Source organism: Erithacus rubecula (assembly GCF_903797595.1).
Source record: "Erithacus rubecula genome assembly, chromosome: Z".
Classification (NCBI taxonomy): Eukaryota; Metazoa; Chordata; class Aves; order Passeriformes; family Muscicapidae; genus Erithacus; species Erithacus rubecula.
In genome coordinates, this window is record NC_136661.1 from 23,956,801 (window position 1) to 23,982,872 (window position 26,072).

The window sequence follows — 26,072 nt, forward strand, 5'->3', positions numbered from 1 at the left end:
TACAGTTTGAGTCTTTCCATTTATTTCTGCAGCATCCATTACTGGCCATGGGAACTTCTCACTTATCTCCCTGCTTAGCTTTGTGTGCTGAAATCCAGTCTTTGAAAAATCTCACTATGACCTTTTAGCCATAAGAATTGCAAACCTGTCAGCCCTGGGACAACAAGTTGGTACAATTTGCTCTGCCTTGCCCATGTTCAAGTTACACTACAGTTCATGCCTGCATTAATCTTGTTATGCAGTACAACATGAAATGAATGGGTTTGTAGTGGGAAATGGTTGTTTTCAAAGATCACTCAGGAGCTCTATATTTTTATATTTCACTTAATTGATATGCTCTATAGCTCACTACAAAAGTCTTGTAAAGTTGAGCACATTTTTATCCTCAGGTAAATGATAACATGATTTGCAATAAAACATAATTGCCATCAATTACTCTGGCAATACTTTAAAGAGCTCCTTGAAACACTAGATAGCATTTGTAGAAGCCCTAGAACAAGTCTATCTCAAATTCTAAACCTGTTTCCTTCTTATTCCAGTATTCATTTAACAATCAGAAATCAGTCAGCTGTTTCATATATTTAGAGCAGAATGTTTAAACAAGAATGTTGCTTCATAAACGCTAAGCTGGAAACTGCTTTTTGAGCAGTAAAGGAGCAGGCAATTCTGTTACTGACAAGCACTACTTACTGAAAAAAATAAAAAAATCACTCTGTGTAATTCAAATACATTTCACAGTTGAGAGATCTCTGTGTTACATTTCCAAGCAGAGAAATACAGAAAAGAAAGACTTTAAAAATGTTTCTCACTTCTTTAGATGGTCTCTGTATCTGAAAGGCCATGAATTTGGGACAGTAAGAAAAATATAATGCAGTTCACAGGAGTTTCTTTTCTTTTGTAACCTGACTAAATGAGATTAGACAAAAGAAAGGAATGCTTCAAGGACAAGGACCTTACAGTACTGACCTGTTACCAAACACTGCACTGAGCTCATCCAAAACATTGTTCAGCTTCACCTGGAGCTCTTTGAGATGGTCACTTGCTTCTGCATCCAACTGTGGATGAAAGAAGAACATTTAGTTTGAAGCCAGAGGGTAGTCTGCTGTCCTTAGCAGTGCTTCTCTTCACTGTTGAGGCTACACTTAATAAGCAGGTGAACTATCCCCACTGGACTCTGCCAGGTAGGATGTTCTCCTCCACTGCCTGCTGCTGCTGCTGCTACAGAAGCTGTGAAATCATCAGCAGGTATTTGCCTAAAAAGCAGCAAGTAATTTCCTCAGACTCCTATACCCTGATGTTTGAGAAGTTGAGGAAGAAAGGGAATGTGAACTCCCTGTGTCCAAGAGTGTATCTAGGCAGAGAATCCATCAAGTACTGTGCTTCACAGATAATTTATCCCTCTGAATCTAGAAGGACACAGGACTTTTCAGACTGGTTGTCACTACTTGTGCATTTCATGCATGATCTTGAGAGAGGCTATTTCACCTTCCACCCTGCTGTCAAGTATTTCAATTGAAGATTGACCCAGTCACTGCTCTCAGAAGGTTGGATCCCAGCTGTTTTGAAAACCTCACCAAAATATCATGGCAGGAGCTGTTGTGCACTTTTGTTGATCATTTTTGGAAAGTAAAATTTTAGCTACTGGTATTGAGCAGACATAGCTCTACTCTCACATGGAACCAGACAGCTTTTAGTATACAAGTGTTCAGAGAAAAACAAAAAACAGGTTCCCCAAGCACTACATGAATGCTGTTGACACCTGGGCAGATACTGTAAGGAAGTGCTTCCTCCATTATTATCAGTCAAAAGGTAAGATTTGTTTCTAAATTGAACATGATTTACAGTGTCCTGTATTCCAGCTGCTGTCACCCCTCCAGCCTCAAAAGAGCTACTTCTGATCAGCATACCTGTGTGTACACATAACAACACAGGATGAATGATTTGGGATCATTTGCTCATAAAAAGTAACTAGTAAAACAGATTTGCCTGTGTATGCAGGCAGGCAAGACGTTTGCAAAACAAAAAGCTTCCTCTAAGGCAGAGCATCTCATCGGGAATGAAATGAGCCAGGTACCAATACAGTGGTTAAAAATCAGTTTAGATTTTTATGGTATATCCATTTATACAGGATTTGAGTACGATAGGAGTTCCCACCTCTAAAATCAGTGCTGAAGCCCTCTCCATATTGCTGCAGCATCTGTCAGAGAAAGCCAAGCCTCAGGGGATTTGGAATCTGATCTGCTCATTTTCCTGCTGTAAGCTGGCATGGAAAATTGACTCTATTAAGCATTTGAACCTGTGCTAATGAAACTACTGGATCAGAATTTTAAAAGTAATTAAAGTAAGATCCAACAACCAAGCAAACGATGATTACTTAGGCCTTGTAACTTTAGGCATTGCTGCCTCCGATTATTTTCCCCTTATTAAAGTAAATTTCTTTTCCTATTATCTTTGTAACACTCTTGCTCTGTGACGGCAGAAGGAAGCTAATGTCATGCCAATCAGCATTCATTCTAGCCAAGCTTGTAGATAACAAAATAAAAACAGCATTTGGTGGTGGTGGTTTCTCTTGCCCCTGCATTAATCCTTTCCTCCTACTGCGTAAAGGCACAATGAGTCAGAAGATGCCTGATTTGCTCTCTGCTATTAATGGCACCAAACTGCCCTCTGATTTCAGCCATTTCTGACAGGTTTGAGGTAGGACCAGTTCATGATTCATCAAAACACTTCAACTAACTGCTTTTTCCAGTCAGGAAAAAAAAAAAAAAAAAAAAAGAAAAAGCAACCAAAAAAAACCCAGAAGAATTTGGCACAAGACAATTATTCTTTACTATTTACTTATACTTCTTTATAAGCTATCAGATGCCCAGCCTAGAGGATGTTTGAAGTCCAGATCAACAACCTGTTGCCCTGGTTCATGAACTGTGCAATCAATGATTTATTTTACTGTGAGGTGGCCTGGAGAGCTCACTGGCTACCTCTAAGCTTTCACTCACTGCTGTATTTTAATGCAAATTGATTTTCCTCACAGCAGATGCACTGTTGTCCCAGTACTGTGAGACACCTGACACAATGTTTTGCCAAGGGGATGAGCCCCATTATCTGTCGTAAAGAACTCTCATTCTTCCAGAACATCAGCTCACAGTTCTCTGGGTACAACTGGCAAGACACAGATTGAACTTTCGGGTGCCCAGCCTCATCCTCAGGAAGCCAAACCCTGGTAGCAAGCATTCTGGTTCAGCATCCACAAAGTTCCCTGTCATGCTAGAAAAGCTGTTGTTTTCAGAGCAACTGCAGCTAGGGAACAAGGGCTCCACATAACACATTACTTATGGTTAATGCTTAGGCATCGGCCTGCTTTGGCTCAAAAGCAAAGTTTGGGGAATTATCTGAGAGTGATAATAGTTCATTAGCAAGGTGCTGGTAGGTGTGTACTGCTGTTTCCCACACATAAATCACACGTCAGTTACAGGGACTGCAGAATGTGGTATTAACTACAAACTTGGCCAATGTGGTGAAGCACTGATAAGAGTGCTCAAATGAACCCACAACGGTGCTGCTGTTGCTGCTCAGTCAATGAATTTTAAGCATATCAGCTATCACTGATAGCAGGAAATGCTACTTGGTCTGCATGATAAATCTGGCTGGTATAGCAGAAAACAGGATTAGGCAGCTGGGTCACTGCCACATGTCACATCCACACCATTTTTCTCAGCAGGCTTATGATCTTCATTCTGTGGGAGTATGAGAGATAATTCGGAGGAAGAATGAAAAGTTCTCTGTGCAAAACATGGGACAGGAGCCACAGTGAGGTGGCTTCTGATCTCTGAGCAAATGTTTCAATTCCAGTGGAAATACTGGCACAGCCACAGCTCCGTGTCTGAGGCTAAATGTGTGATGCTGAAACTGAGGTGAAAAGATGGAAAAGTTAATCCCGTATTTAAATTTCAGGAGAGAAATCAAGTCTGATAATTTTCTGAAAATATCTGGGACTTGGCTTTTGAGAGAATCTGGGCCTCAAAGCCTCATCTGAACCCACTTAGGGTTGGAACCTCAAATCCTCTGCTAATCTGAATGGTGGCATTTATACTGAAGTGCTATCAACTTGAATTTAGGATGATCTTCTTCTCCTTTCCTCATGCAAGAAACAGAACCCCTGAGCCTAAGAATTTGCAGTGATGGGCTTCCAAGTTTTCCAGGAGACATAATTAGTTCTTTGGTTTCCACACACTGGCAAAGCATGAGTGGCCAGAACTGGAAGGCTTCTCTGTAGGTGGTGTAGGTGGAGAGACATGACTCTTGCCTTCTAGAAAGCTGAAGATGTTAATCAATTCCCATCTATAAAAGGCAGAGACTTTGTGAAATCATCAGGTCTGATTTGGCATATCAGCAGCTAAAGAATTATGCCCTGCTAACATATTCTAGCTTTAGAAAAGTTATGGAGTTCATCTGAGTCCAGTTTGAAGCTGCTGATTTTTTGTCCTGCCTCCCTCCATCAACCCCTGGGAGCTCAGCATATTCAACCCCTCCCTTTAGGGACATGCACTGAATTTTCAGGCATCTCCCCCACTTTCTTATAGGATTCAAGAGTAAGAAACATGGAGCACTGAACCCAAACAATAGCTGTCAACTTCTCAAATATTAGGACAGCCTTAGCTATGGCATGTGGGATGCTTAAATGGAGCAAACACTAGATATCACAAATCCTTTGAGAATATTCCTATTTAAGTCTTGGCAGTTTCTAAGCTGTCCTGCAATTTGTTATTCAGGTGGCCAATTTAGGATTTAAAATGTAGGCTAACCTTGGTTAAGCATGAAGAGGAAAGCTTCCTGAAGCTTTAATTGTGAAGATTAGCTGGAAACCAAAGGCATTAAAATTGTATGACAATATGCTGCTACACAGCAGCTAATTCCCTGTGTTCCCCAGGCAGTGCTTGTCTCTGATACTCACCTCACAACTTCCTCACAACAACCTCACAACAGGGGATACTTCCTCTCCCTTGGGGAAAAAGGTGTAGAAATGTTTTAAACTAGTCTTTCACACTACATCTAGACTCCAGCAGTGTGCAATGCAGTATAGCACCTTTTCATTCCACTGCCATGAGTTCATTACTCATGAAAAGATAAGCAAAATAATAGACAAGAGGCTGAAATCTTTTGGAAAACCATTGAGGTGGGCAGAAAATGCAAGCCATGTTAGGTTTTATTAGGTGAAGTATGAATAATTAAATAAAAGGGGCCAAGTTCAGGCAAACACTCGCACTGAATGTGTGTAGCCCATCCCAGCAGAGAGCTGATCTCTGCTCTGCTGGTGCAGTGAAGATCATTCAGAGGAATTAAAGGTTTTTAAAGGTATTCATGACCCAGTTTTTATCCAGGAGTCATCTTTCACTATTCATTATGCTTTTAATGCTATCTGCCACCTCATAAACACTTTCCAAACCATGCTTTAGGGATGTCTGAGAATGCTCCTGAGCAATGATGAAACTGTTTTCATCCCATGAGATCAATACAGCTCAGAAGGGAAATAAAAGTATTAATCATAACTCCTAAAACTTATTTAAGGTACTCTTGTCTGTGTATGCATGTGTGTTTACATATTTGTGTGTGTATATATATCTATTTGCCCTGACCCAAGGGAATCCGTCCAAACAGAGCTCTCTAAAGCTCTGCTGCTGTCCTTATTGCTTCTGACTAGCAATGTTCACAGACCACATGATGTCAACACATTAAGCCCAAAGATATTGGGCAATTTTTGTCCTGTTTTGAGTACTACAGTCCAGAAAAGAATAAGGGAAGTGAGGGGAAAAGATACCATAACTCACTGGGGCAGTGGGTGGAGGAGAGAGTATAGAAAGGCACTAAAGGAGCTCAATCTCAATAAATAGCACTGGGCAAGAACTTCTGTTCCATATTATGCCACTACACTGTGGGGTGACTTAATTTCCCTCGCTGCAAAAGGGAGTAAGTGACCTGAATTTCCCTAGGGATGTGCTCTGGACCCACTGGCAAAGAATACCACATAGCAGCAATATTTCAGAGCTTCCCAGAGCTGTGCAGTGCTACAGCTGCAGTCGAGATGGATCTGGGAATCAGAAGCAGATGAAGCTGCAAGCACACAGTAACTGAGACCAGTCACACATGGCACAAGTAACATACCTGTCACAGGAAAAATGGAATATTTGGTACCTGGCTCTCAAGAATAACTCTGAGAACACAAAAACTTTAACAGTTTAAGACCAGGGCACACTATGCCAGTTTTTTACTCTCCCAAGGAAGTTCTTTTTTTGGATAGAGTAGTCAGGATAATGCTTATTTTTGTGCAAGCTACTGTGTCATGGATAGATGACCATAGAACAAATCTGCCACAGAAAGTAAGAACTGTCCTTCCTGAAGGAGGATAGAACCCACAGATGCATTTTTTTAAGTTCTCTTGTCAAAACTGTTGTCTCACTTATTGATACCCAATTGTCGTGTTCAATCTCCAGCCAAAAGACTATTAAAACTAGGACAAAAACCTTGTTCAATCTAGCAAAACAGAGACCTGGCAGTTTTTGAGTCAAGAAGCAATGTACTACACAGTCACCAAGCAGGAAACCCCTGGGGACAGCAGATGATGCAGGCACCTAACAGAACATGATTTATTTCTGGTGATCAGTGGCAGCCTATGAAGTGCAATAAGCACCATTTGAAAATAAATTGGAAAAAAAAATCCACTTCCAAAAACCAGCTTCCTAGTGTGTTTGCCATATTTCTTCCTGTTTTACTCCTTACTGTCTGGGTTTCTTTCCCCTTACAGTCTTTTGGTTGCACAGTACAGGGGAAACAGTGGGTTCATTACCCCTTTTTTACCTTATTTACACCTCCTGTGGAAGATTTTAAAGGGCAGAATGCAGATAAGAGATCTAGTCTAGGGAAAGTGGCCAACAACCTCAAGAAACACCTTTTTTTTCCCATTTATTTAATACAGTATTAGGAAATATATTCAATTTTAAATACAGGGAAACCCTACTTAATGGCTACCACTACAGAAAGTAGTAGTAAATTGATTCCTTAAGGGAAATTAAATGCACAAGCATTAAACTTTTATAAGCCACTTCACAGACATTTCATTGCAAGTTTATTTTTTCCCAAAAATGAGTAGTTAGCTACTGCTGCCATTACAGCAGGAAGCATATAATGCTAGTTCTTGAGGCAGGACTCAGAAATTTGGGAGTATTGAGGTGACCTGTGAAAGAATGACAACAGTTTTCCTTGCCTCATGGACAAATCTATTTGTTTAGATTCTTGCCACTTCACAGAATTCTGCCACTGAGCACAAGCAAGATTTAGAAAAGCAATACAGGCAAAAACTGAGCTGTCCATCAGCAAAGCTGACTTTCCTCTTGCCACACAGGTCATAGCACAGATTCTATCACAACACAACCAAAAAAAATGTGCTTGAAAATAATTTCTCCTAACATCAGCATCAGCAGGCTTTTCTCCATCTTCCTGAATCTTGAAAAGCAATGAGAAAGGAAGAGAAAAAAAAAAGATACATATATTACATCAGCACAAAAACAGTGACCTGGATGAGAAAAACATTATTTCTGTAACAATTACCATCTCATAACAAATGGACACCTCTGAATATACCTCAAAACACGGGTAGAGAACTCATGTGTATGTCTGCAATGTATTAAGATTTTGGACATTTCACACTACAGGCACTGTCCTAAATTTATATGCCAAATAAAATGATTCAATGTCCACAGAACTGAGACCTCCACCAGCCACACCCATGTGAGCACAACAGGCAAACTTTTCTTTCCTTTCCTACGCCATTCTGTGCTCCAAAACATTTTCCCTTGCATTTGATGACAGATTTAGTTGGGAAGCCTTCAGTCATGGCTGTGTCCCCACACTTACAGTGCCAGTGTCACAAGGTTCTCCTCATGACTGCAGTCTTCAAGAACCAATATGATGCAAACAACCCAGCAGAAAAAATGAGGAGTAACACCCAGTCTTTGAGCTTTCTTACCTCTTTACCACCCATGGCTTCAAACATCTTCTCCAGCTGCACCCGCAGTTGTTGGATGTTGTTCATCAGGATGCAGGGCTGAATAGACAAAAGCAGGTGACTTTTACTGCTCAGGATGCCACCAGTGGGAGACCTTGTGCCTCAACACCCTTCCCCAAGTACCACCAGATACAAGAGTTACACAGAAGGCAGGGTATGCTCAGATTTCAGCACTCAAATATTTAAAAAAAAAAATTAAAAATCCATTTTTCTCCAGCTTGAAAGGTATGATCAGTTGCGGAATACCCAGATGAACAGATCTCTCTAAGTACCAGACCCACAGAGCAATCTGTGCCCACTTTTATTATTTTAAATCACATGACAAGGGGACCTGACAGCCTCCAAGACCTGCATATTATCTTCAGGAAGCTGTTTCTGTTTTAGGTCCAAGCCAGAGTTTAACTTCAAAAGCATCCAAGTGATGATAAAAGCAACACCAAAAATATTTACATCACCACCATGGCCAGGTGCAATGTGAGACTGGTTTCATTAGGGCAATTACATGATTCTTTGGGGGAAAAAAGAAGCTCAACATAACTCACCAGTTTTTCCTTGGAACAGTAGGACTCAAAGCTCTTGGAGAGTATGTCAGCATACTGCATCAGCACTTTCCCAATAGTCTGTGAAGACAAAATGTGAGCACTGTTACTTGTCCTCTACCACTGCAGAAGAATTCCAGGAAGCAGAACAAAAGAAATCATCCTGTCTTACACTCCACTAAGAAAAGATAAACGTCTGGATGCTGGGGGTATTACCTTAGCAAATCTCCTGTTGTAGTGGGCAACAATGACAGGGTCTGGGCACTCCAGCTTCTTAATGATCTCAAAGCTCTGATTGAGCTGGGTGAACACATCCACCACTGAGCAAGAGAACAGAGCGTGCTCAGATGTTTGCTGGAACTAAAAGAGAAGTACAAAGAGTCATTGTCAAATGAAAGATCTGAAATATACCCACCCATGGGCATTTCCATCATCTGTCACATTGAAACAGGGTGACTTTACCAAAACCTACATCTTTCTCAGAATCAGTCAAAAACTCTTCAAAAGGCCTAGAAGAGATAAATAGCCTTTTTTGGTTGGATTACAAAATTTAGTGTCCCTCACTAGCTATGATCATGACAAGCACCAGGGAAATGTACCATGATGTTGAGATCCTTAATGCAATGCATGGTTTGCCTGTCAGTTAATGAGGGAAGAAGGAGAGAGTAAAGAGCTATTTTAATTTTTTTTTTTTTTTAGATTTAGCTTTTAAACAGAATGTTGCATGAATATCACAGACTACAGTGCCAACAGTCACTGAATAACAGGAAAGCTCTTCTCTCCAGTGGCAATACTCAGCAAATTAAGAGTAAGATTTGTCTGTCAGTGGATTAAGGTCACATTCTCATTGCATGACTAAGTACATGCAAAGTGCCTCAATTTTCAATTTCAATTACTTCTCCCAAACGGAGACAGTCGAGAGAGCGCCAAGCCACTGGCTGACAGATTAACAGCAGTAGAACAGACAAAAATGAATAATATGCACCTTGCTATTAAGAAGTTCTCTGTGACCTGTAAAGTACTAAAATAAATGAGTTTCTCACTTGTTTAGCAAGCGAAAAGGACCACATCCTCCATTTGTAAGACAGCTGAATTTATAGTGCTTTATTTGGTTCTGTGCACTGAATGATGTAGCACCAAATCATGCACTCAGAGTGACCTACATACCCCATCTTTTTTATCTCTCTCCAGAGCACCATGCAGGAAATCTAAGGAAACATCTTCATTTTCGTCCAGCCACTGCATCACAAACTGCTCAAACCACCTGCAGGGGAGCAAAGGCAGCAAGTCACAGCAGGAAACGGAGCACCCCAACCCCAGCAAGCCTTGTGAAAGCTGTCAGATGTCTGAATACTGCTGTCCTTGTGTGCAGCCCAAGTTCCCAAAGACACCTGCACTTCTACACAAGCTAACAGTGCCAGGACCATCACTTGGGCTGGTTATGACCCGATTTTGTCCTTCTTCCTGTCTTTTCTTGGTACCTTCCCCTTTACCCCCCTTGAGAGCCACCTTTAGCTTCACTTCACCTCAAAACACTTTGTCATTTTTTTCCCTTCCATCCACGTGCCAGAGAGCACAAGGAAGACCTCCACACCCACAGGCACCTGTCCTGCTGCTCACTTGGGTGTACCAAACAGGCAATGTGAAAACAGGCAAGCTGAGAAGCAGCTTCAGTGATGGGATCTGACAGCTGGTCCCTCTGTCTCTGCTCCAAGGGACATACACAGTACAAAAGGGGGTGTGTGTGTGTTTTTATTGTGTTTAAGCAGTAACAAAGCCCTTACAGACTTATTGAAATGTCTGTCTAGAGTTTGTTGCATGAAGTGCCAACACGGTGCAGCTGAAGCAAATCTTAATTTCAAATATTACTCAACAGCATTCACAAACAAGAGAAAGAAGTATCCATGTGTAATTTAGTCCATACAAAAGATTATTATTATATGGGCTTAACAGAGTACAGCCTTCTCTACACAGGCAGCTGTGTTCATAGAGATTGTGCTAATTGTGGGCTGAGTTTGCAAAGAACATGAAAGCATGTGCCAGACATGAGAGGGAGATCAAGAGCAAATTCACAGGCAGAGCATACTAGATAGCCTTAAATAATCTCTACACTTTGAAATATAAAGCACATCAATGCTAATATTGGAAATTGTAACTGACACAGTGCTAAAATGCCAACAGCAACCTGTCTATGCAGCCCTATTTATTATAGACAGCAACAGTGGAATACTGTCAGAGACATATGGACTTCCTGTATTCTGGAAAAATTCCTTTTGAATGGCACTTCAGGCTCCTAAAAGTCAGCATATGTTGAAGTCTGCTGCAAGTTTCTCAAGCTTTCAACATTTTCTTTTAAACAGCAATAGTGTATTTTAAACAGCTTAAGCCTTAGAAAGGAACTCAGGCAGTTTACAAGGAAGTAACTATACATCTTCCACCTGTTTCACAGCTCCCAGGCTGTGAGTTGCTGACTGCTGCACATGTCACAGGTCAGCGTGCAGGGAAGATTACTTGTTTGTGCCAGAAGCCACAGTTTTCACTCTCAGAAGGAGAGCAACTTCCTGATTATCATTCATCCTTAGTTATTGCACCACATTCACAAGAAAGGGCCATTTGCTGTTGAGAACACTGCCCATTTTTATGGATACCATATGTTGCTACACAAAACCAAGCGTCAAGGTAGACCTAAATGTCTTGCCAAATTGTCTAAGCAAAGATGGCAGAGAAAATGGCTGGGTGGGTGGGAGTGGTGTATTTGCCCCTCCTCTCATAAAAAAAAGCATTACCTTCAGGAAGAGGTTTACTCTGAACGTTGAATGAACCACTTAGATCAGGAAATTCTGTAAGTACATCTCCAAAGCCAGCCTCAATTTTGTCCTTTGGCTGACAGAAAATTCTGAGAGATGTAAATAATTTATAAATAGTTCCAGTCCAGGTGTACATTCAGGGCCAAACTATGCTTTCAGCTGTAACACAAACCTAGAACTATCTTAGGCCAAATACCTCTTACAATATTTTACTATCAATGAAGTCTTGGGCAGCTGAGCAAGTCAGGGGGACTGTGAGCACTACAAAGGCAACATAGCCATAACAATATGCAAAATTATCTAGCCCAGAAATGAATAAAAAATAATCTGATTTCATGCAGAAATAGCTTCAAAATGTTGCTATATGGCAAATATCTTCTCCCTCATCTGCTTCAATTATCGGTCAGGAAGCAAACGCTGTAATGACTCACACACCAGCACACACGCAGCAGCTCTCAGTGCTGCTTCAGAGACATTCTGTGCTCACAGGGGTCAGCACAGCCTGGCTCAGATGGCACAGCCAAACTCACCAAACAAGGTCTGCACAGAGTGCACTTCAGTCCTGCCTGCTGGGAAAAGCAGCGGCGCTTCAGGACTAAATGTCAGTTCACCTCCGTTGGCTGCACAATAGTGAGGCAACACAAAAGGCTACCACTTCAGCTTGGCCATGAGCCTGGCTCCCTCAGGGTCACACTCTGCAGGTGAATTAATCTTGTTCATTTGCTGTGGCTATCTAAGGAACAATCTCGGTGCCTTGGCAAAAGCCAAGGCAAGAAGGCAGGCAGGGTTCCAATGAATAAAAGAATAAACACTGTGTTTGATGAATAGAGCCAGAGTAAGCTGACAGGATCTCAAAGGAAGGAGTATCTTTCTCCACCAGAGGGGAGGTAGGCTCCAGTACAGCTACAATGCTACCTGTATGCTCAGATCAGTATTTAAACAAAGCATAGAACATGCATTTACACACCTAAAAAGCTGGAGTTTTTCAGGAACTGACACCTCACAGCTTTTAGCTGGCAGAGGAGAAGTTTTGAAGACTCACTCCCAGTTACACAGTTACTTCCATTTCAGAAAATGTTTCTGAGTTTCAGAAAATCAAGGGAGTACAAAATTCATCTTCAATACTTTGGACTCTGCACTTTGTTCAGTCATATCTCAAGACTACCAGGAACATGGCTTGTCAGAGTTTATAACCTGGAAGAGTGAATTTGTGGATAGCCTTTTGCCTGACAAGCAGACAGCCAGCCCAACCAGCAATTTAGTTTCATCTAAGGAGTTTACCAATGTGCAAACCTGATGCATGGAGTCTTTCGTTTAAAGAAGTTCTGAGGCTAAAAATACTTGTGATGAAACAAATCAAAAGACAATTCATATCGAGGGGATATTTTGTGACAGGTGAAGGTTACGGCTGAGATAAACATCACCTGTGTCTGACAATGTGGCTATTGCACTGAAATAGGAGGGTGAAAAAACAAAGCCAGGGGCTGCAAATACACATGAGCACGAAAGCTGTACCACAAAGGCCAGCAGAGCAGAACAGACCACAGAACAAAACCGAGCATCATTATCCTGATTACACAGGAGAAGAAAAGAGATTAAGAATATCTGATGGCTTGCATGAAACTGCCCTGACTCAGAGGCACAGCAAAGAGAATGGGGCTTCTGAGACTGTCACTCTAGCACCCTGCTCACTGAGCATCTCATGCCTCTTGCTGACCTGATTTCTTAATCAGGCCCACAGCCCACACTGAGCAATTATGCCCAACTGGCTCAAGTCTGATTAGTATGCAGCTAGCACCAGGCTTGAGGGACTGCATGCACAACAGCATGGCAAGAGAATTCAAAGTGCCAAACTAGAAACACAGTCCAGGAAAAATGTGTTTGTCAAGAGGGGCTAAGTGCTGCATTTAGACAGCACAGAACAGTCATGTACAAGGTGGGAATAGCAACGCTGAGGGTGCCTGCAGACCAGCCAGGGACCCACTGGGAGCACCACCAGTCAGCAATATCTCTGAATAGAAGAAAAAAGATAAAAGGTTGCTGCCAACACAGCACATGAGAACAGCAGCACTGCCTGGAAGGCAATGCATGGCAAGGTCTAGATGAAACATCAATATTTAAGGCCAAGTGTTACATTCAGACACAAATTGTCTGGAAAGAGGTCAGTAAACCTTATTTACAAGGAAAGCAAGGAACAAACAAGAACTAGTGGAAGACCATAAAGAAGCATGAGCAAAGCATCTTACTCTTGGAAAGCAGGAACAATTTATTCTCTAATACACTGCAGCCTACAACAAGCTCAAACTGAAGGAAGAAAGATTTTGAGGGGGTGAAAAGGACAGTGTATGTTAAATCCCCAAAACCCAGTGGAGGAGTAACAGTGAAGCACAAAAGTAACAGTCTGACAGCATTATCTCCAGGTTCCTCAAACACACCTTCTCACAACCTTTTGGTCTCATACACCTTCTCACAACCTTTTGGTCTCATACACCTTCTCCAGGTCTAAAATTTATTGTTGCTCTTCTAAAGTCAGGAATTGCAAATAATTGCTTAGAGCTCAAGAGCAACAGCTTATCTGATGCTTCCAACTAAGCCACCCAGTCTTACTGAGAAAGAGAAAACATTATCTTTACTTACAACTCCTGTTGTGTGTGTCTGCATATGACATCCATGTACAGAATATATACATAAAGCCTATCTGTAGGCACACATCTTCTATTCAAGAACTGCCTACACAGCAGGCAGGGTAGCTTAAAGTCTGTCTATGGCATTGCTAAGCTCTGCAAATGTTGGGAGATACTGTACAATAATGGACTGAGTTGGGTGAGGGGAACACCAGAGGGGACAAACAGGCACATAAACACAGAAAACTGAGAGGTAAGAAATGATGCATCTTGAAAGAAGCCACAGGAGGCTACCCTACTGCCAAGGTAACAAAAGGAAGCAGATAGTGGGGATTTACTACAGGAGACACAGAACACTCACGCTGGATATTCAGGCACTTTTCCCTTGAAGGCAGGCAGATCACGAACGTATTCGTTGTACAGCCACTTCACTTTGAAGTGTAAATTCATATAGTCTGCACTTTTACACAGTCTGTGCTTCTCATGCTCTGTAAGTAAGAGTAAAAAAAGCAGTTAGGTCTGAATTCACCCCCATCACCACACCAGGCACGGGAAGGACTTATGAAGCATGTCTGCAGAATGCAGGGGTTGAGAATGAAGCATCTACAGAGCTGCAAAATCTTCACAACACAGGATTTTGGCAGCTGGCAGGAGTTCTTGGAGGTTGGGACCATTGGGGCTCTGGAGTATTTTTCTGTAGCTCTAATTAATACTTCCATTTGTTGAACACTTTTTTGTTGTCAAAGCAATAAAAGCAGAGCAATCTCTCATGGCCTTTTCATTTAACATATCACAGTTGAGACTCCATCTTTGCAGGGGAAAAATCAAGGCGAACAAATCTGTTCATTCTTGGATATAAACAAAGGCAATACCAACATGTTACACTGCATTCACTGTGAGACAAGAGTAGAAAGCACCAAGAGTCTGACAGTGTGACTCAAGCAAGATCAAACGAGCTACACAGGAACTGGAGCCTTTCCTGCTCCCGCTTGGCAAAATTAGTGTTTCTCTTCCCCAAAGCAGGGTCTGCTGCTGAGCCTCTCCCTCCTGCCAAGTTTCTTTATGTTTTTGTGCCCAGACAATGCTGAGAAAATGCAATTTCTCCCTGTACAATGCCCATACCTTCACAACAGAACTCTTCCCACACACCTACACCAGTAAAGCACTGGCCATAATCAGACCTATGTTCCTGCAGAGATCATCTCCACACACCACTGCTCCCCTTCCTTATCAGGAGAAATGTATGGTCCATGTCTTCACTCTCAAGGCCCTTCACAGCCTACATCCACACTACCATCTTTCAGCAACTGACTCCCACCTCTGATCAGCCCACAATTATGTATTTAAAAGACTTGCTAAATTCTCCCAAAACCAACTCAACACTTTTTCCCAAGCCACCACTCATGTGTTTATGCAGGCAGATCCTTCTACTGCACTGCTTTTCTTCAAAATCTTCCTTGAAGAGATTAAAATTGATTACTTTTTCATGATAAGAGGACTCAGCAGCTGTTTTTTGCCTGCACTGTGACCCTGCATCATCAGGTGATCAATTCTGCACTCCTGCTCCCAGTGCCTCCTATCTGTATCCATCTCTGTCTTCTGCCAAGCTTCATAGCAGGAATACACTTCGTGCCAAGCTTCTTTGCTCCCTCTAGCATTACAGCAAGCTGCTAGTCCTTGTCTACAATGTGAGATATTATACTAAAACATACATGATTTTGGCTTAGTCTCAGATTTTCATCCCAGTATTTGACTTTAGACTCTTCCTTCTACCTTTAACGTGGAAACCTCATCACTGATCTAATTTTCCAAGGGCATCACTGTTCATGTGCAGATAGCTTTCAGCTGTGTTTTCTCAACTTTGAATGGCTTATTAACTGATAGGCATGCTTATCTTACAACATTATCTATTTTCAGGTAAATGTGAATTCTTGCAACTAATTCAAAACATTGAGAAACTTCCACATCTCTCCTGAACCCTCATCAACATGCACAAGAATAAAGTCCAAATCAAGTGTGAATTATCCAACTGAAAACACAAAATCCAGAGTAATCTTCATACAAAATTTTTCCATAACCTTGTCAACTGCAAGTAGTTCAATATTCCACTGGTTTGCTTGCAAGCTTTTGTAGCAGTGTAATACACACTTCCTTCTTGTTCATGTGTCACAGACCCACACAGACACAATCTCAAAAAAAAAAAAAAAAAAAAAAAAAAGAAAAAGAAAAAGAATGAAAGAAAAAAGAAAAACCCAATCTTTGTTTTAAAGAGATTAAAATGCCCAATATCTGAGAGACAATCCTCAGGGGTGATGGTTCAATGGACAAATTACATGTACTATGGTCCATTTCACTCCACAGGGAACCGTGTAAAGTCCATTCCTGTTTTACATTAATAACCTCATATCTTTCTTGAGAACTAAGAAAGCAGGAGTATACTCGGTGTCTGAACTGCTGACCTTCTGCTATCCCTCAAGCAATGGCAGAAGAAAATGAGAACTCCCTCTGCAGATCTAAAACTGGAAACAAACAGAGCAATAACTGTGCCTGCTCTACTCCCTGTGAGTGAGGAAACCGATGGACAATTATAACTTCATTAACTCAGACGTGTGCTGCTGCCAGCTGCTGCTCCCACACGTGGAAAATGCTGTTCCTGCCAAGGAAAGGTCTGACTTGGATGTAAAAAGGACTTAAATCAGATTTAGCTCCTCAAAACTAAACAATGCACTAAAAGCAAGCAATCCAAGCTTCTTCCTGTTTTCTAGGACACCTAAAATACATCTAAGTTGCAAAAGAAGAAGAAGATGCAAAGCAGCCACAGAATTATTAACCCAAGCACAGCTACTAGGACTACCTGGTCACCTAGGCACTAAAGGAGACACTTGACACTAAGGGATAAAACACAGGAAACTAAAAGAAAGGAGAGGTCTTACCGCCATAAAAGAGAACTTTACGTATTCGAAAGAAAGGAGGGGCTTGTGACAGAGGAAAGACAAGAACGAACAGCTCAAATATTCTGGACAACAAAGAAAGCCAACAAAGACCCAAACCCCCTCATCCCCAGCTTGCATCACCTACCCTTCCCTCTTCAATGGACCCCACATAGTTTTGATCAGTTGCTTCCCTTCTAAGTGGGTATGTTAAGACCACTTGAAGGTGGAAACACATGGAAACACATCTGTCAGAGGCATACACTGAATACCCATTTTAGAAAAACTAAAGTGAAGATCCTGGCAGCCATCAGTCTTAGAACATTCCTGTTTTGCTTCATAACCTGCTGGCTTTTAAGGAGTTTAGCAGCAGCAGCAGCAGAACAGCATACAGATACTGTGCAGCAACTGCTGTGTTTTATCCTGAAAAGACCACAGAGTTCTGTAAGTCTCTCACACTTCCTTAGCAGATTTCAGCTGCAAACAGCCTCCTACAGAGAAAACCTTTGGAATCACCAAGGCCATATTATTAAGACATTAATAGGGAACTGCTACCACACTCTCTAGTATTATGTCCAGTTCTCCTTTTTAGGCAGCAAACAGGACTTCTACCACACTCTCCAATCACAGTTATTTTTAATTCATTGTTATTTTCATGGGTTAACTTCCAGCAAACTATGCCAAATTTTTGTAAAGAAACTCTCAAAGGTACCAGGGCTGTTGAAGTGTCAACACTGTAGATAGCTGGCATCTGTGTGTGCCTCTGATCCCCTTCTCCTTATTAGAAGTGAGAAAGTGGCAGAATGATTTATTTCAATCCTGCCTGCCAATTCTATTCAGTCTCTTTTCCTATCAGAAATGTTTCCAATTTGCAGCTCTCCTAATACTGATGTGTCCAAACTAAGATGAAATGCTGCTGTCAAGGATGATGTTGATTTTCTTTTAAGGTGCTCCTAGCAAAGGAAGAGCAGAAGCCTCTTTGCTCAGGGTGTTTGTGCTTTCTGGGAGACAGGGGTTTCAGGGTGAACAGTGAGAAAACTACTATCTACAGCCAGTGTGCTAACAGAGAGGCAATCCAGCTGCTTGAGCACCAGGCAGTGTCCCAGGGTGGAGTCTACTGTATGGCTTGGAAAATCATCCTCTACCCTACAGTGACTCCAGGGACATCTGTATCTGACCTGCTTTACTCTTGGGCTGATGGGGAACAAGGGACACTTCTCAAAGACACAGCAAGCAGGGATGTGCTGGGTCTGCTGTGCCTGGTGCCTTGAGTACTCACTGCTTTGAGGGAGAGAGAAAACAACTGGAGTAGATGCTGGAGCTTGTGCTGTGTCTCAGACACTGAGTCTCCTTTTGACAGACAAAGGCGTAAGATCCAGCAAACACTGCTGCTGTGACTACTGCTACCAGCTGCTGATTTATACAGAGAATAGTGCTCCATTTTTGTGATTCAACATTTTACACAATAGCAATCTAGCTCTTCAGAAGGTGCCCAAAGGACACATTGCTGCAGCATCCATAGCATGGCATGAATTCTGGATCTGAAGTCCTTAACATTCTAGGTACAAATTAGGATTTATGCATTATCCTGAACAGGCTACAAAGTGCACATGGGGGTAAGCTCCAGCTGGGAGAGGCACAATGGGGAAAAAGGAAAACAACTGAGGCACTGCTTTCCAGTTGAGAGAAGCCATCTCCCAATTATGCCTCCCAAGTCTCTTCCACACTGCCTACTGGAGAGCAGTGTGGAACCATTAGGTTGGAAGGAAGGAGGGGGCAGTTTCACAGGTCTAAACTCTTTCTATTCCAAAGTCTCCTTACAGCACATGCCTTCCATTTCTACAGTAGCAGTATGGCCTTTCAAGTCTTCTTTGCAAGTCTTTTTTCTGGTGGCATAAAAACTAGAGAACACTAAAGCTAGTGTTGCACACTACATCCAAAGTGCTAAAACTATGGGTAAAAGATGAAAGTCTTTGTCTACTCACAGCTACAAGCTCCTTCAAGGAGCATGAACTTACCACTTGGTGAGGTGAATGAACTCATGTTATCCAGAACTTAGGAACAGAACATAAGGGAAAACACCAAGAAGAAAATTAGGGACAAATATTACACTCTGTGCTCATGTGCACGTATCTCCAAAAAATAGATAAGCTTTTGTTGCAGAGAGCTCATGATCTCAGAGCAGACAAGAAATGCACCAAGGGATTATGCCACAAACTGGGAAAAGGAATATGAAACTCTTGGTGTGGGTTAACTGGTAGAAAAACCAGCAACTGAACCTGAGAAATGACAGAGCCAAGAGCTGAGGCTGGCAAATCTAATTATCATCCTACACATCATTTAATCAGTTTCCTTTAATCCCTTTTCCCCTAGTTAAAAAAAAAAAATGCAGAGAGCTAATGCAATCATCTGTATTTAAAATATATGTAGTAAGGCCTGTAATTGAATTATTGTAGAGCTTGTTCTAAAGGTTATCTTCACAAGTTTCTGGAGAGCAAAGTAGTGTGAGGAATCACACTTGCCTCAAATAGAATTCTGCACCCTAAGCATTTCTTGAATATATATTTGGAAGAGACACATCCTAACAGAGATTCTATCACTGTTCAACCCTCCTGCAGAACTTCAACAGTTTGACTGCAAATAAATAACCAGACAGTTTTTAAATTTTTGTTCAAAATGCAAAATCCCTGTCCACCAGCTGCATTTGTATAAATTTTTTGCCACCAAAAAATATTTTGAAGAATGTTTTGCTCTTTTCCGCAAGTATTTACTATGCACTGAGGAACTCATGGGTGGTACCAATGCTTGTCTTAAGAAGCTCACAAGCGACCTGAAGGATGTCAGGAAAAGGTAAAATAAGCCCAGAGTCATCAGTGGGGACATGGTATGAGACACAGAGAGAACCTGGGAGACCAAGCTAATCTGGGCACTGGTAATCAAATAAAGCAAAAAAAAAAATTATTCATGTCCCCTTTGACAGTCATCTGCAACCTTTTTACAGGATACAGGATGCAGGACGCAACAGGGAAAGGGAAGATGAGCAACTAGATCTGGAGACACACAATTCTCACTGCTGCAGATAAATGAGGAATTTAGGGTGCTTTTAACATGTAGGAGAGCAAATTCATTATAAATTCCCAAAGGAGAGTACACAGGAGTAGAAAGAACCATAGAGTGGGTTGGAAGGGACTATAGAGATCATCTCACTTCAACTCCCCTGTGACAGGCAGGGACACCTTCCACTTAGACCAGGTTACTCCAAGCCCCATGCAGCCTGTCCCTGAGCACTGCCAGGGATGGGGCATCCACAGCTGCTCTGGGCAACCTGTGTCAGTGCCTTACCATCCTCACAGCGAAGAATTTTTTCCTAGTACCTAATTTCAACATATTCTTTATCAGTTTGAAGCCATTCCCCCTTGTCCTGTCACTCTTGTTAAAAAGCTCCTCTCCATTGTTCTTATAGGCTCCCATCAGGTATCCCCCAGTGAGGTCACCCCAAAGACTGAACAAATGCAATTCTCTCAGTCTTTCTTCATAGGAGAGGTGCTCCATCCCTCCTACATAAATAAGGACAAAATTGAAAGGCGAGCTAAAATGGTTTACAGGAGCAAACAGTTTCTAGAGAAAGAGTACATGAAATTATCACCATGTGTTATCTCTAACACATGAGCAAGCAGTTACAATCACCATAAAAGAGACTCTGCAACATAGTCAGTAGGTCACAGTCCTTCTTCCCAGTGTCTGTTCTTACATGAGCTTGACCTCACAAGACAAACGCACTTTGGGGTGCAAGCATACAAAAACAGTTCTTAACACAAAACTGAGAATATTTCATCCAGCCCTGCAGCCTAACAGATTCAAGCCTACACTTGGCAAAGAGTGTCCCCCCACAGCACAGTCTCGACATTTGTTGCACTGGCAGAGATTAATAAAATAAATGGAATCAATCTTTTTCACATACAGAGCAGCCCCACAGACTGTTTCCGAAGAACAAAATGCAGGCAGCTCTCTTTCTGGCAGCATTTTTCTTTCCTAGCAATCTGAAGAGTCTAATTGGCTGTCACTCCTGTAAGTGAGTGCAGATCAAAATGGGGACAAGTGGACGGAGCAAAATTTTGTGAGCGGCCAAAAGCAGTAGCTTGACTTGGGTTTGGAATATAAATACAGCTAGCATGCCACAGACAGCACTGGCACTTCATTTTTATCAGTCTCACCGTATGAATGATCATAAAGCCCAACCCTGCAGAGACAGTGGGAGTTGGATGCTCTCTAAAACTTGTGAAAAGTTGGTAAGATGGTGAAAATCAATATATAGAACTAAAATAGAGTTCAGAAACCAACCATCAGAAGAGTACTTCAAGCAGAATTCCTTTCTGGACATTTGATGTGTTCTGCATGTCTAACTCATTTTCAGAAACAGAAAAGCTTTTTCATTACTAGGAGGTGGAGTTATGCAAAGGCAAATTCAAAATGAAGATGCCGGCAGCAGGAATTGTTCTAACAGCATCTTTCTGCCAGTGGGTTAGACAGTGAACTAGAGCATGGCACAACCCAGAGCCCACCAATTTCTCCAACCCTTTCTATGACAGTACAATGGAGTATGAAGCTGCTGCTGGCTCTTGATCCAAGTCATTGTAACTTCCAGGCCAAAGGGAACTTCTGATGTCAAACCAACTGGGATGTCAATAAACAACCTGCAACATAGCCTGACATGGAGGTCTACAGCTCACACAGATCTCAGCCTCACGTCTGACCCATAAACCAGCTGTGCACAAACAAACAAATCACTAGAAATCCCTGCTCCAATCAATGATATTACTCGTGAGTTTAAGCCTCATTTTCACCGAATGGATGGAGAACAACAGACCAGAAGTAAGTCAGCTAACAGCAGTGAGACATTCTCTTACCTTCCATGGCATATTTCATATCCTGGGCAAAAAGACTCCACATCACCTCTGCGCTGATCTTCCCAACTGCAAGCTCCTGAGGAAACCTGAGGGGACATTTGGAAAAGGCTTTGGCAAGTGTCAAAGCAAAAGGCACTTCTTTATTTAGCTTTGAGCTACACTACAAGCTGAAAAGCTCAGCATTAGAGATGCTTCCTTCACCCCAGGTAAAGGACCAGGTGAAAATCAGAGATCATGGACTGGATTTCATGGCACAGATTAAGTAAACCCAAAAATTTGTTTTAACTCAAAAAGAGGTCCTTCATGTCTTTCCTAGAAGAGGGGCACAGAGACATTCTGGGAATGTGATCTCAATGCACTTTTCTCCCCTTCCCTGTCCATTTTTTTTCTTTTTCCTTTTTGAGGGTTATTAGGCTGACAGGCAATTGCTTATCATGTTAGATCAATGATGATTAGGGTATTATCCAGGTTTTAGTGTTGAGTACCTTGTAGGACCTCTGTCTCTCTCTGCCCTGTGAGACTGTAGGAGGGGTATCCACCATTTCAGGGTCCTTTCAGGGCTATGCAAACTCCACCCAATGCAATCTCCCAGTGCTGCACTGAACACCACGTTCCTAAACCACAGTGTAAGGCACCACAGCACTACTGTGTGCATTAATGTGCACCCCTGAACTGCTCAACATCAGAAAAAACCAAAAGAACTCTCACCCCAGTTTCAGGTGCCTCCCTGAGTTCAGGATTGTAATAATCAGGGTGTTTGTGCTCGAACGCCATCGTAACTGAACCTTTTGAAACTCTTCCATCCCAATCAAAAAGTTATTTATACAGACAGAGACAGATAAGACAGAAAGACAGACAGACAAGATAAGTACTTCTATAAATGCACAAGTGACAGAAGAGATAGAAAGCAGTTTAAGAAATAAAGCAGAGCACACACAGACTAGCATTAGCCATACATGACATGGAGGATTCTTACTGATTCAGGACTGGGGTATAAGAATTCTTGTCCTCTTCTATGATAGAAACTATCAAAGTGATGAGCTTGGGCCAGAAATCAAGGTTTCTGATGCTGGGCCCCTGTTCCTCGGCAGGAAGGTCCTGAGTTTTGTTCTGAGAAGGAAGCCATTGGAAGACCAGCATAAAATGTAAGGACAAAGAAAAAGCTGGCAAATGTAGATCACCATGCATTAATGACTGCTGGCAACTTGTCTGATCTAATGCAAAACACAGTAACATGCCAAACCAGGTTGCTAACTGGTGGCATCAAACCCAGACAATCTCTGTTTTGTCATCTACCATGCCAGGAGCAGTCCAGGCTCCAGCTGACCTGCTGAGACAATATTTTCCCTAAGCCTATTCCAAACACTTGCTCTTTAGGCACCTGCTTGGTGACATGTTGACATGTTGTGTGTGCATCACTACAGAGAGGCCAGTGGAGACCTCACACATTTGAGAAGAGTTTGTGTCTAGAGGCACCTTCTAAACCCAGTGCAGGATACTAGGTGCCCAAAAACAAGGAAAAATCTCACTGCTTGAGGTTTACATATGCTAATGACAGCTTCCCTGATCAGTCCACATTTGCTGTAATTTGCTTTTGCTCACTCAAAGCTACATCAAACCTTCCTTTCACAAATAACTGCTGAGGCTGGCAAAACACATCGTAATTAGTTAGTGTAAAACAATTATCATCCTTCCCCTTACTAATTAGTGCTCATTAATTGATTACAAATTTTGTGCATTCACAAGATAACAAGTCATGCAACTTTGTTTGTGCTGGCTTTTTGTATCAATTAGTGTTATTATCTTAAAAAATCAGAAAATTTGGATTTCTGCCTGATTATCAGCTACTCACAGGATCTGTCTGGTACTCCCGACTGTACAGCTCATGACAGTTGTTGAAAATGTACTCATAGGTGGAGTTGAGGCAAGCTTTTACACAGTCTTTCACCACCTGGCTGGCTCGGGGTGGACTCTGCAGCTCTTGGACCTGGCACAGGAACAACAAAGAGCACAGTTCATAAATCAAACATGGAAAGGACACATCACAGTTCTGAAAACCCCTCAGGGCTTGGTGGATCTGCTTTCAGCAACTTGTGACCTAAAACCACAAATGGGTCACACTCCCCAGGCATAAAAAAGCAGTGACAACACTTATCTCCCCACAGGACCATCTGAAGCTTAAAAGAGATCTCAATGTGCCAAGGAAGATTCCCCCAAACAGACAAATCATGTGGCTTGATATGTGTATAATCTGAGCCAAACTCATAATTTCTGCTGAATTTACAGGACTTTGTTAAAGCCTGCAGGCAATCATCCTCAGCATGGGAAGAACATGCAACAGACCAGCACAGTAGTTTACATCTGATTTGTAAAGTCTTAATGAAGACTACTCATCTGCCTTTAACTACAAAAAACTTCTATTAAGTACATCTTTCATCACAAGCTTTATTGAATTTTAAAGCAACTAGAATCCTTAGGGACATGCCAATTTATATGCCTTCTCCTCTTGCAATTGCAGCTGTTTTCATTGTTTTCATTTTCATGTTACTATTTCAATGCTACATTGTCTTATAAAAATGCTGCAGAGGTACTTTAAACAGAAAGGTAATAGTCACCCTGCAAATAGAACTATAACCAGACAGTTTTGATATTTTCAGTACTTCTAAACTTTTCAGACTATTCCTATAAATCCAGGTTCCAACACAGACAGACTGTCTGAATGAATGCTCTTAAAATAAACTCCTCAATCATCATTTACACTAGAGCTTAGGAGTAAAATTTTAAGCATTTCCTGAATAGCTCAAATTACCCATTTGATTTTTTTTTAACAAGATAAAAATTTTTAAGTGACACATACTAACCAACAATAATAGGTTGTAATCTTTTGAAAAAGTTTAGAAGCCAAAAATTAGGAAAATAAAATAATCTCATTACACATTGCTAGGACAATAAACTTAGCTACGAAACCAGCACATTAGCATTCATAATAATCCCCTGGATCTCTACTGAGAGATAGTATCCCATTTTAGTATCTCATCCTCCACAAGAGAAACTCTAAAATATTTACTAGATAGTGAAAAACCTTCCTATTGTTATTAAAAAAGCAAATTATCTTCCTAAAACTAGACCATTTCCTTTATGCCTCCTCCTCCACTTTTTTTTTTCTTTTTTCTTTTTCTTTTTTTTTGTGAGGGAGGATGGGGGAGGGTTGTGCCATCCTTGTAACTGAAGAATAATAGGGGAAAAGCAATTTACATCTTCATAATGCAAAATACAGAGAAGTAAAGATAAAATGTGGGTATTTATACATGGTCAGCAAATTATTTCCATATACTTTAAGTGTCTAAAGCACAACAACATGAAACAATGGTGTGAAAATAGGAAATCAGTTCCTGGGGGGAAAAAAACTGCAGAGATGCCACTCCCATCCCCCCCAAATTCCTACCTTCATCCTGAAAAAAGTGATGCTGGTCAGCAAATCCACTGTAGACTTCAGGTCCTGCAGCCGTTCACGGCTGCTGGCTGGGAAGTTATTCTGTTGACAGAAAAGGGAAATCCTGTTGGAAAGCACAGTCTGATCCATGCAAGGCTTCAAGCATGTGCTAAATAAGGAAACTATCTTGGAAACATTTCCTGCTCAAGAAGATTGTACCAGTCAAAACAATGCTCAATAAATAAGGCCTTTTTGCTGCAGAAGCTTATCTGTTTGCTTAATTAAATAGCTTCTCATATAAATGCAAAGTCTGTGGATGCCAGGAGACTGACAGCCCTAGGTGGCAGGAATGGTGTCCTTGGCTGCAGAAGGAGCAGGCAGGGAACAGTTTCACCACTGGCAGCCCTGGCCTTTTGCCTGAGGTTATGTGAGCCCTTTCCATTCTGCACTCATTGCTTGGTTTTTTGGCTTCTCTTCTGAGATACCAAGGGGTGTGGCATATTCAACACCTCTCCAGAGACATAAACAAGACCAGGAAGGAAAAATTAGCACTGCTTCCATAAGACAGTGCTGGAATTAGCCAGAACCCTGTGAGATGCCAAATGTAAATACATATGCAGAATGCAGCCAGCTTTGCTTCTTACACAAAACTCTTCCCTTTCTGACCTCAGAAACTGTCCCCTTTCCTACATTCTCACTGTTTCCTGTGGACCTGTATCCTTTAACAGCATTCCTGTTCCTCAACAAGTTCTTACATTCAAGCTGATGTGATT

The 26,072-nt window shown here is 41.6% G+C and overlaps 1 protein-coding gene across 4 annotated transcripts in view; it reads right to left on the minus strand.

Moving 5' to 3' along the window:
- Positions 1-26,072, minus strand: part of LOC306814457 (protein unc-13 homolog B-like) — a 198,532-nt gene that overhangs the window by 26,647 nt on the left and 145,813 nt on the right. For all 4 annotated transcript variants that reach the window (XM_079330523.1, XM_079330522.1, XM_079330521.1 and 1 more), the window contains 10 exons: positions 25,312-25,401; positions 23,719-23,853; positions 22,843-22,976; positions 21,867-21,952; positions 14,391-14,517; positions 9,766-9,862; positions 8,815-8,958; positions 8,602-8,679; positions 8,021-8,098; positions 967-1,055 (listed from right to left, as the gene is read on the minus strand). In XM_079330523.1, the coding sequence (XP_079186649.1) occupies positions 967-1,055; positions 8,021-8,098; positions 8,602-8,679; positions 8,815-8,958; positions 9,766-9,862; positions 14,391-14,517; positions 21,867-21,952; positions 22,843-22,976; positions 23,719-23,853; positions 25,312-25,401 (1,058 nt within the window). The remainder of the gene's footprint in view (positions 1-966; positions 1,056-8,020; positions 8,099-8,601; positions 8,680-8,814; positions 8,959-9,765; positions 9,863-14,390; positions 14,518-21,866; positions 21,953-22,842; positions 22,977-23,718; positions 23,854-25,311; positions 25,402-26,072) is intronic.